The 12,246-nt window shown below is 47.1% G+C and overlaps 1 protein-coding gene across 1 annotated transcript in view; it reads right to left on the reverse strand.

Moving 5' to 3' along the window:
• The window catches only part of abcc2 (ATP-binding cassette, sub-family C (CFTR/MRP), member 2), a 278,866-nt gene that overhangs the window by 218,545 nt on the left and 48,075 nt on the right, over nt 1–12,246 (reverse strand). The window contains exons 2-4 of the mRNA XM_070876416.1: nt 4,873–5,046; nt 2,500–2,646; nt 30–167 (exon numbers count right to left, since the gene is read on the reverse strand). Of these exons, the coding sequence (XP_070732517.1) occupies nt 30–167; nt 2,500–2,646; nt 4,873–5,046 (459 nt within the window). The remainder of the gene's footprint in view (nt 1–29; nt 168–2,499; nt 2,647–4,872; nt 5,047–12,246) is intronic.

Genomic DNA, 12,246 nt, shown 5'->3' on the forward strand with positions numbered 1-12,246 from the left:
ATAGCCAAGATAATACCAGGAGCTCCCACCTGTTCAATGGTCAGCCTGATTAGAGTCTGCAGCATAAAGACGCCACACAGGACGGTCAGCAGCCAGAAAATGAAGAGGTATGGGGAGTTCTTGTCATCGGCTCGTCTTCTGCTCTCGTGGACCAACATCACCATCAGCTACAAAACGGAGCGAACGGGCAGTGAATGGAAAACATCAAGTCACAGCAATGCAGTGCTAGCAATCTTCCGTGGCCCCTTTGTTCACAGTTAAGTCCCAGGAAATAGCATGGCTTTCCACAGAATCGTAGAGCACAGAATGAGGCCATTCGGCCCATCATACCTGCGCTGGCTCTTTGAAAGTGCAATCCAATTAGTCCCACTCCTCCCCACCCCTGCTCTATCCCCATTGTCCTTCAAATTTTCCATTTCAAATATTTATCCAATTCACTTTTGAAAGTTACTATTGAATCTGCTTCCACCGCCCTTTCAGGCAGCGCGTTCAGATCTCAACAACTTGCTGCGTAAAAGTATAATGTGGGAAAGTGCGAGATTATCCACTTTGGTAGGAAAAATACAAAAGCAAATTATTATTTAAATGGGGAGAGATTACAAAATGCTGCTGTACAGAGGGACCTGGGGGTCCTTGTACATGAAACACAAAAAGTTAACATGCAGGTATGGCAAGTAATTAGGAAGGCAAATGGAATGTTGGCCTTTATTGCAAGGGAGATGGAGTATAAAAGTAGGGAAGTTTTGCTACAACTGTACAGGGTTTTGGTGAGGCCACACCTGGAGTCTCCTTATTTAATGAGGGATATACGTGCATTGGAGACAGTTCAGAAAAGGTTCACGAGGTTGATTCCTGAGATGAAGGGGTTGCCTTATGAAGAAAGGTTGAGCAAGTTGGACCTGTCCTCATTGGAGTTTAGAAGAATGAGAGGTGACCGTATTGAAACGTATAGGATTCTGAGGGGGCTTGACAGGGTAGATGCAGAGAGGATGTTTCCCCTCGTGGCAGAATCTAGAACTAGGGGACATAGTTTCAGAGTAAGGGGTCACCCATTTAAAACCAGAATGAGAAGGAATTTCTTCTCTGAGGGTGGTGAATCTGTGGAATTCTCTGCCCCAGAGAGCTGTGGAGGCTGGGTCATTGAATATATTTAAGGTGGAGATCGACAGATTTTTGAACGATAAGGGAGTCAAGGGTTATAGAGAACGGGCAGGGAAGTGGAGCTGAGTCCATGATCAGATCAGCCGTGATCTTATTGAAAGGCGGAGCAGGCTCGAGGGGCCAAATGGCCGACTCCTGCTCCTATTTCTTATGGTTCTTTTGCCAATTATCTTAAATGTGTGTCATCTTGTTACCGACCCTCTTGCCAGTAGAAACAGTTTCTCCTTAATTACTCTATTAAAACTCTTCATGATTTTGAACACCTCAATTAAATCTTCCCTTAACTTTCTCTGCTCTAAGGAGAACAACCCCAGCTATACCAGTGCCTCCACGTAACCAAAGACCCTCATCCCTGGTACCATTCTGGTAGATTTCCTCTGCACCCTCTCCAAGGCCTTTTAGCCATGTGTGTTGTAACAAGACAAAATGGCAGGCAGATCTGGACAACCCACACCACAGTGTCAGCCATAGCTCAGTGGGCAGCACTCTCGCCTCGGAGTCAGAAAGTTGTGGGTTCAAGTCCTACTCCAGGGACTTGAGCACCTAAATCTAGGCTGACACTCCCAGTGCAGTGCTGAAGGAGTGCTGCACTGTCGGAGGGGCAATACTGAGGGAGCGCTGCACTATCAGACAGGCAGTACTGAGGGAGCGCTGCACTATCGGAGGGGCAGTACTGAGGGAGCGCTGCACTATCAGACAGGCAGTACTGAGGGAGCGCTGCACTATCGGAGGGGCAGTACTGAGGGAGCACTGCACTGTCGGAGGGGCAGTACTGAGGGAGTGCTGCACTGTTGGAGGGGCAGTACTGAGGGAGTGCTGCACTGTCGGAGGGGCAGTACTGAGGGAGTGCTGCACTGTCGAAGGGGCAGTACTGAGGGAGCGCTGCACTATCGGAGGTGCCTTCTTTCAGATGAGACGTTAAACCAAAGACCCGTCTGATCTCTCAAGTGGGCGTAATAGATCCCTTGGCACTATTTAGAAGAGCAGGGGAGTTCTCCCTGGTGTCCTGGCCAATATTTATCCCTCAATCAACATAACAAAAAAAAACAGATTATCTGGTCATTATCACATTGCTGTGTGTGGGAGCTTGCTGTGCGCAAATTGGCTGACGCGTTTCTTACATTACAACAGTGTCTTCACTTCAAAAGTACTTCATTGGCTGTAAAATGCTTTGAGACGTCTGGTGATCGTGAAAGGCGCTAGGAAATATAAGTCTGTCTTTATTTAAAGGAGATCCTGATAGTGACGCCCTCTCAAGAAGGGCCGAATGGTCATTGTGGTGAGACACCTCCTTTGGATGACTCGGTTTATGCAATGTAAAACCCCTTTGCTTCTTACCCAAGTTGCTGCATAAATGGAGGGGTTGGCATAGAGAACCACAGGGTTCAGTTTGTCAGGAGTAGGGTCCATATAGCTCCCAAAGTCTTCCATCACTGTGATAACCAACCCAGCCACAGAGGTCAGGAACAGAAGGACAGCAAGGATCTATTGGGAGGGGAAAAGAACAAGATTACTAAGCATTACTCATTCAGTAACTTCCCTTTCGTAGGTGTTGAATACTGCAGAACCCGGGCTCCAAAGTACCTTTCCTCATAATTTCCCTTCATGTCCTGATGTGAAGGTACCAACCCTTGCCCGTATGTAGTTCCACAGGCACCTGTAGCCCTGTGGTGCCTCGCAAAGTGACCATTTTTTAAGTGTTCCATGGGACAGTGTAGAGGGAGCTGTACTCTGTATCTAACCCATGCTGTACCTGCCCTGGGAGTGTTTGATGGGACAGTGTAGAGGGAGCTTTACTCTGTATCTAACCCATGCTGTACCTGCCCTGGGAGTGTTTGATGGGACACTGTAGAGGGAGCTTTACTCTGTATCGAACCCGTGCTGTACATGCCCTGGCAGTGTTTGATGGGACAGTGTAGAGGGAGCTTTACTTTGTATCTAACCCATGCTGTACCTGCCCTGGGAGTGTTTGATGGGACAGTGTAGAGGGAGCTTTACTCTGTATCGAACCCGTGCTGTACCTGCCCTGGGAGTGTTTGATGGGACAGTGTAGAGGGAGCTTTACTCTGTATCGAACCCGTGCTGTACCTGCCCTGGGAGTGTTCCATGGGACAGTGTAGATTCAGCTTTACCTGCCACACTATCACAGATCTTACCTTTTCTTCTTTCCTCCTTCCCCATTTCTGTAATCTCCTCCAGCCCCACAACCCCCTCTATACTTATTTAAAACCTGTTATATCTCTGACTTCTTCCAGTTCTGACAAAAGGTCGTGGACCTGAAACGTTAAGGGAAGGTCTGTGACAGGGTGGGAGGCAAGAGAGATTAAATAACAAAAGGGATGATGGTGCAAAGCAAAAGGAGATGGTAATGGAACATTTAAAGAAGCAAAAGATGGGTCTAGAGGACGTATAAATGGGAATAACAGAATCATCAACAGCTGCCGTCCAAAAAATAGGGGCAGGAGTTATGATCTGAAATTGATGGACTCGATGTTGAGTCCAGAAGACTGTAAAGTGCCTAAATGAAAGATGAGGTGCTGTTCCTTGAGTTTGTGTTGAGCTTCGTTGGAACAGTGTAGGAGACCGAGGACGGAGAGATCAGAGAGGGAGTGGAATGGGGATTTAAAGTGACAGGCGACCGGAAGATTGGGGTCATGCTTACGGACTGAACGGAGGTGTTCCGCAAAGCGGTCCCTAATGTCATAGAAAATTAAGACAGAAGGAGGCCATTCAGCCCATCATGTCTGTATTGGGTGAAAAAGTGCTATCCTTACTAATCCCACTTTCCAGCTCTGGGTCCGTAGCCCTGCAGGTTACGCCGCTTCAAGTGCGCATCCAGGTACTTTTTAAATGTGGGGAGGGTTTCTGCCTCTACCACCCTTTCAGGCCATGAGTTCCAGACCCCCACCACTCTCTGTGTGAAGAAATGTTTCCTCATCTTCCCTTTAAACCTTCTTCCAACTACTTTAAATCTATGTCCCTTGGTTATTGACCCCTCTGCTAAGGAAAAGTGGTCCTTCCTGTCCACCCTATCTAGGCCTCTCTCAATTTTATACACTTTAATTAAATCTCCCCTCAGCCTTCTCTGTTCCAAGAAAAACAACGACAGCCTATCCAATCTTTCCTCTTAGCTAAAGTTTTCCAGTCCTGGCAACATCCTCGTAAATCTCCTCTATACCTTCTCTAGTGCAATCACATCCTTCCTGTAACGTGGTGACCAGGAAATGCATCCGGGAGGGCGCTGAGCACCTCGAGTCTCATCGCCGAGAGCATGCAGAAATCAAGCGCAGGCAGCGGAAAGAGCGTGCGGTAAACCTGTCCCACCCTCCCTTACCCTCAACGACTATCTGTCCCACCTGTGACAGGGACTGTGGTTCCCGTATTGGACTGTTCAGCCACCTAAGGACTCATTTTAAGAGTGGAAGCAAGTCTTCCTCGATCCCGAGGGACTGCTTATGATCAGAACTGCACGCAGTACTCTAGCTGTGCCTTAACTCGTATTGCATACAGTTCTAGCATAACCCCCTTCCTGGGAGACCCCATCGTGAGCAACTAATACAGAATACTAAATTGAATAAAGTACAAGTCATTTTCTTAGTACAGGTTGTGTCACAAGATTGTTTACAGAGTCCTGACAACGAAAACGAATTGGTCGCAGTGACAACCAACACCATGAACGTAACAGCAGCGGAGAGTGATCGAGTTGGATACCTGCTTGACAAGGTAGAGTTTTGAATATCTGGCTCCTCTTTGTCTGGACCAGAATAAAGGCGGCAGCTGCCATGGTGCACAGATCCACAGAAATCCCAGGGGGATCCACACGAGGACAGTCTGCTCCAAGCACACAGGGAGGTCGGGGTCTGGCCGGTCCACGTAAGAAGCATTCTGAACAGGAAGAGAAGACGCATTGCAGTCAGCCTCAGAATCTCAACACCCTGTCTTACAGTAATAACAGCTTACAGTCGGGTTACACAGAGCCTATGGTACAGAAACAGGCCATTCGGCCCAACTGCTCCACCCCTCCTTTTATTTTCCACACGGCCCTCCTCCCACCCCTCTTCATCTCACCCCATCAGTATATAAACAACAACAACTTGTATTTATATAACGCCATTAATGCCCCAAGGCGCTTCACAGGAGTATCATGAGATAAAAATTTGACACCGAGCCGCATAAGTAGAAATTAGGGCAGGTGAGGTAGGTTTTAAGGAGCGGCTTGAAGGAGCAAAGAGAGGTAGAGAGGCGGAGAGGTTTAGGCAGGGAGTTCCAGGAATGCTCAAGAGGGCAGGATTAGAGGAGCGCAGACATCTCGGGGGGTTGTGGTGCTGAAGGAGATTACAGAGATAGGGAGGGGTGAGGGCCTTGGAGGGATTTGTAAACAAGGATGAGAATTTTGAAATCGAGGTGTTGCCGAAAGACAATGTAGGTCAGCGAGCACAGAGGTGATGGGTGAGCGGGACTTGGTGTGAGTTAGGACATAGCCGAGTTTTGGATCACTTCTAGTTTACTTCTAGTAGAATGTAGGAGGCCAGCGTTGGAATAGTCAAGTCTAGAGGTAACAAAGACATGGGTGAGGGTTTTTATTCCTTTCCCCCTTGTGTGTTTATCCAGCTTCCCCTTAAATGTATCTATGCTATTCACTTCAAGTACTCCTTGTGGTAGCGAGTTCCACATTCTCACTGCTCTTTGGAGAAAGAAGTTTAAACTGAATTGCCTCCTGGATTTATTAGTGACCATCTTATGGCGCCTAGTTCTGATCTCACCTGCAAGTGTAAACATCTTCTCTACTCCTACCCTATCAAACCCTTTCATTATCTTGATGACCTCTATCAGGTCACCCCTCAGTCTTATAACTTCTAGAGAAAAAATCCCCAGCCTGTTGAGTCTTTCCTGATAGGTATAATCTCTCAATTCTGGTATAATCGCTGAGAATTTTTTTTGTAGTGTCTCTATCCATCATCATCATAGGCAGTCCCTCGCAATTGCTTCCACTCTTAAAATGAGTCCTTAGGTGGCTGAACAGTCCTAATCAAGAGCCACAGCCCCTGCCACAGATGGGACAGATCGTCGTTGAGGGAAAGGGTGGGTGGGACTGGTTTGCCGCTTGCTCTCGGCAATGAGACTCAAGGTGCTCAGCGCCCTCCCTGATGCACTTCCTCCACTTAGGGCGATCTTTGGCCAGGAACTCCCAGGTATCGGTGGGAATGTTGCACTTTTTCAGAGAGGCTTTAGAAACATAGAAACATAGAAATTAGGTGCAGGAGCTGGCCATTCGGCTCTTCGAGCCTGCTCCGCCATTCAATAAGATCATGGCTGATCATTCAACCTCAGTACCCCTATCCTGCTTTCTTTCCATACCCCTTGATCCGTTTGGCTGAAAGGGCCATATCTAACTCCCTTTTGAATATATCCAACGAACTGGCATCAACAACTTTCTGTGGTAGAGAATTTCACAGGTTAACCACTCTCTGAGTGAAGAAGTTTCTCCTCATCTCGGTCCTAAATGGCTTACCCATAATTCTTAGACTGTGACCCCTGGTTCTGGAACTCCCCAGCAACAGGAACATTCTTCCTGCCTCTAACCTGTCCAATCCCATCAGAGTTTTAGATGTTTCTATGAGATCCCCTCCCATTCTTCTAAACTCCAGTGGATACAAGCCCAGTTGATCCAGTCTCTCCTCATATGTCAGTCCTGCCGTCCCAGGAATCAATCTGGTGAACCTTCGCTGTACTCCCTCAATAGCAAGAATGACCTTCCTCAGATTAGGAGACCAAAACTGAACACAATATTCCAGGTGTGGCCTCACCAAGGCTCTGTACAACTGCAATAAGACCTCACTGCTCCAATACTCAAATCCTCTAGCTATGAAGGCCAACATGCCATTTGCCTTCTTCACCGTCTGCTGTACCTGCATGCCAACTTTCAATGACTGATGTACCATGACACCCAGGTCTCGTTGCACCTCCCCTTTTCCTCATCTGTCGCCATTCAGATAATATTCTGTCTTCCTGTTTTTGCCACCAAAGTGGATAACCTCACATTTATCCACATTATACTGCATCTGCCATGCATTTGCCCACTCACCTAAGCTGTCCAAGTCATCCTGCAGCCTCTTAGCATCCTCCTCACAGCTCACACAGCCACCCAGCTTAGTGTCATCTGCAAACTTGGAGATATTACATTCAATTCCTTCATCTAAATCATTGATGTATATTGTAAATAGCTGGGGTCCCAGCACTGAACCCTGCGGCACCCCACTGGTCACTGCCTGCCATTCTGAAAAGGACCTGTTTATTCCGACTCTCTGCTTCCTGTCTGCCAACCAGTTTTCAATCCACATCAATACAATACCCCCAATACCATGTGCTTTAATTTTGCACACCAATCTCTTGGGTGGGACCTTGTCAAAAGCCTTTTGAAAGTCCAAATACACCACATCCACTGGTTCTCCCTTGTCCACTCTACTAGTTACAGCCTCAAAAAATTTAAAAGATTTGTCAAACATGATTTCCCTTTCATAAATCCATGCTGACTTGGACCGATCCTATCACTGCTTTCCAAATGCGCTGCTATTTCATCTTTAATAATTGATTCCAACATTTTCCCCACCACCGATGTCAGGCTAACCGGTCTATAATTCCCTGTTTTCTCTCTCCATCCTTTTTTAAAACGTGATGTTATATTAGTTACCCTCCAGTCCATAGGAACTGATCCAGAGTCAATAGAATGTTGAAAAATGATCACCAATGCATCCACTATTTCTCGGGTCACTTTCTTAAGTACTCTGGGATGCAGCATATCAGGCCCTGGGGATTTATCGGCCTTCAATCCCATCAATTTCCCCAACACAATTTCCTGACTAATAAGGATTTCCTTCAGTTCCTCCTTTTCGCTAGACCCTCGAACCCCTAGTATTTCCGGAAGGTTATTTGTGTCTTCCTTAGTGAAGACAGATCCAAAGTATTTGTTCAATTTTTCTGCCATTTCTTTGTTCCCCATTATAAATTCACCTGATTCTGACTGCAAAGGACCTACATTGCTCTTCACTAATCTTTTTCTCTTCACATATCTATAGAAGCTTTTGCAGTCAGTTTTTATGTTCCCTGCAAGCTTCCTCTCATACTCTATTTCCCCCCTCTTAATTGGACCCTTTTTCCTCCTCTGCTGAATTCTAAATTTCTCCCAGTCCTCAGGTTTGCTGCTTTTTTCTGGCCAATTTATATGCCTCTTCCTTGGATTTAACACTATCCCTAATTTTCCTTGTTAGCCACGGTTGAGTTACCTTCCCCTTTTTACTTTTACTCCAGAGGGTGTCCTTGTAATGTTTCCTCTGCCCACCTTTGGCTTGTTTGCCGTGAAGGAGTTCCGAGTAGAGCGCTTGCTTTGGGAGTCTCGTGCCTGGCATGCGGACAATGTGGCCTGCCCAGCGGAGCTGATCAACTGTGGTCAGTGCTTCAATGCTGGGGATGTTGGCCTGGTCGAGAGCGCTAATGTTGGTGTGTCTGTCCTTCCAGGGGATTTGTAGGATCTTGCGGAGGCATCGTTGGTGATAGTTTTGAGGGCCTCTATATCCTTTACATGGAGATCAGGAACTGTGCACAGTGCTCCAAGTGTCGAAGTGTGAGTATATGCAGACTATAGATATACTCTCTGTGTCGTCACTGTATAGTTGCATAAGATGGAGACGTGTTTGCCTGATGTACTTTCAATAAGGTTTACACTGTATATACATGCTGGCACCACTAGAGGGTGCAACTGGTGGAGACCGGGGTTTCCTGTCCTGTCCTGGTGGCAGGGGCTGTATATAAGGGGAGCCACCATGTGGCTGCCACACTCTGCAGTTAGGAATAAAGGATCAATGTCAATACAGTTTGAGCACAACACATTGCCTCGTGGAGTCATTCATAGATACAGTACAACTGGCGACAAGAATAAGGACTTTCACGCGATATTATGGCTACCTTTGGCACATTAAAAGACTTCGCAGAGGGTGATGATTGGGATGCCTTCACGGAAAGGCTCAAGCTATATTTCGTGGCAAATGATCTGGCAGGGGAGACGGGTACATTGGTGGAGAAACTGCTGACCAGTTGTGGGCCCGAGGTCTACCACCTTGTCAGGGACTTGCTGGCACCCACGAAGGCCAAGGATAAGACATACGATGAGCTGACTGAACTAATTTGCGACCAACTTAAACCAAAAGAGAGCATCCTCATGGCCAGGCACAGATTCTACACTCACCACAGACCTGAGGGCCAGGAGGTTGCAAAATATGCAGCTGACAGGAGACTTGCGGCACCGTGTGATTTCGGCACGCACCTCAACGAAGCTTGCGAGACATCTTCGTTATAGGAATTGGCCACAAGGGCCTCCTTCACAAGCTATTATCTGCCGACACCACAGAACCTGTAGAAGGCCATCAACATCAGTCAGGCGTTCATGACCTCGACCTGCAGCACCAAGCAAGTTATTCATCCTGTGGACTCAAACCCGGCAAGTACTGTACACAGAATGGTGCCTTTCACAGGCAAGACTGTAGAACATGGCTCTGCCCGGGACAGAGAGCACAGACCTCAGGGTTCCAGAACTCAGAGTTCGCCGAGGGGTGCTAATCGAGTAGGCCGGCGTTGCGGAGGAAACCATAGGGCTCACAGTGTCAGTTTGCTGAGTATGTATGCAAAGCCTGTAACATGAAGGGCCACCTCCAGCGTATGTGTAAAAGAAATACGGCTCACTGTCTAGCAGAGGACTCGGTAGATGGCTTTAAATCCAGCGGAGAGTATGATCATTTGGCCAGAGAGGCAGCTCAGCCCCAAGAAGAAGTGTATGGAGTTTATACCTGCACAACTGATTGTCCTCCAGTGAAGATGGAAGTCGAGACAAACGGCGTTCCAGTCTTCATGGAAGTGGACACGGGAGCGAGCCAGTCAGTGATGAGCCAGGATGCCTTTGAGAGGCTATGGAACGAAAAATGACCCGAGCTGGTTCCAGTACAGGAAAAGTTGCACACCTACACCAAGGAGCCAATCCCAGTCCTTGGTAGAGCGGATGTAAGTGTAATCCATAATGGCGTGGTGCACAAGTTACCTCTGCGGATTGTTGCAGGTGATGGTCCAATGCTACTCGGAAGAATGTGGATGGGAAAGATCCAGTGGAAATGGGAAGACGACTTCCCTCCAGCAATCGATGTCCCCTGTGCACAGAGGCAGAGCAAAACTTCACCTTCACTTGGGCCAGGCACCAGAGAACAGACTAGCGCAGCACCTGAGGCACAGACCTGTAATGTCTGTAAGCTTGTAATGTTTGTAAGCTTGTAATGGGTGCAGGACATTCTAAAAAGGGAGGGAAATCAGCCAGTTGTCGTGGTGCACATTAGTATCAACGACATAGGTAAAAAAAGGGATGAGGTCCTACGAAACGAATTTAAGGAGCTAGGAGCTAAATTAAAAAGTAGGACCTCAAAAGTAGTAATCTCGGGATTGCTACCAGTGCCACATGCTAGTCAGAGTAGGAATCGCAGGATAGCGCAGATGAATACGTGGCTTGAGCAGTGGTGCAGCAGGGAGGGATTCAAATTCCTGGGGCATTGGAACCGGCTCTGGGGGAGGTGGGACCAGTACAAAACGGACGGTCTGCACCTGGGCATGACCGGAACCAATGTCCGAGGGGGAATGTTTGCTAGTGCTGTTGGGAAGGAGTTATACTAATATGGCAGGGGGATGTGAACCAATGCAGGGAGACAGAGGGAAACAAAAAGGAGGCAAAAGCAAAAGACAGAAAGGAGATGAGGAAAAGTGGAGGGCAGGGAAACCCAAGGCAAAGAATAAAAAGGGCCATTGTACAGCAAAATTCTAAAAGGACAAAGGGTGTTAAAAAAACAAGCCTGAAGGCTTTGTGTCTTAATGCAAGGAGTATCCGCAATAAGGTGGATGAATTAACTGTGCAAATAGATGTTAACAAATATGATGTGATTGGGATTACGGAGACGTGGCTCCAGGATGATCAGGGCTAGGAACTCAACATCCAGGGGTATTCAACATTCAGGAAAGATAGAATAAAAGGAAAAGGAGGTGGGGTAGCATTGCTGGTTAAGGAGGAGATTAAGGCAATAGTTAGGAAGGACATTAGCTTGGATGATGTGGAATCTATATGGGTAGAGCTGCAGAACTCCAAAGGGCAAAAAACATTAGTGGGAGTTGTGTACAGACCTCCAAACAGTAGTAGTGATGTTGGAGAGGGCATCAAACAGGAAATTAGGGGTGCATGCAATAAAGGTGCAGCAGTTATAATGGTGACTTTAATATGCACATAGATTGGGTTAACCAAACTGGAAGCAATACGGTGGAGGAGGATTTCCTGGAGTGCATAAGGGATGGTTTTTTAGACCAATATGTTGAGGAACCAACTAGGGGGGAGGCCATCTTAGACTGGATGTTGTGTAATGAGAGAGGATTAATTAGCAATCTCGTTGTGCGAGGCCCCTTGGGGAAGAGTGACCATAATATGGTGAAATTCTGCATTAGGATGGAGAATGAAACAGTTAATTCAGAGACCATGGTCCAGAAGGCATGAGGCGTGAATTGGCTAGGATAGATTGGCAAATGATACTTAAAGGGTTGACTGTGGATGGGCATGGATGAACTACAACAATTGTACATTCCTGTCTGGCGTAAAAATAAAAAAGGGAAGGTGGCTCAACCGTGGCTATCAAGGAAAATCAGGGATAGTATTAAAGCCAAGGAAGTGGCATACAAATTGGCCAGAAATAACAGCGAACCCGGGGACTGGGAGAAATTTAGAACTCAGCAGAGGAGGACAAAGGGTTTGATTAGGGCAGGGAAAATGGAGTACGAGAAGAAGCTTGCAGGGAACATTAAGACGGATTGCAAAAGCTTCTATAGATATGTAAAGAGAAAAAGGTTAGTGAAGACAAACGTAGGTCCCCTGCAGTCAGAATCAGGGGAAGTCATAACGGGGAACAAAGAAATGGCGGACTAATTGAACAAGTACTTTGGTTCGGTATTCACTAAGGAGGACACAAACAACCTTCCGGATATAAAAGGGGTCAGAGGGTCTAGTAAGGA

This window comes from Pristiophorus japonicus, chromosome 3 (assembly GCF_044704955.1).
Source record: "Pristiophorus japonicus isolate sPriJap1 chromosome 3, sPriJap1.hap1, whole genome shotgun sequence".
In the NCBI taxonomy this organism is placed as follows: domain Eukaryota; kingdom Metazoa; phylum Chordata; class Chondrichthyes; family Pristiophoridae; genus Pristiophorus; species Pristiophorus japonicus.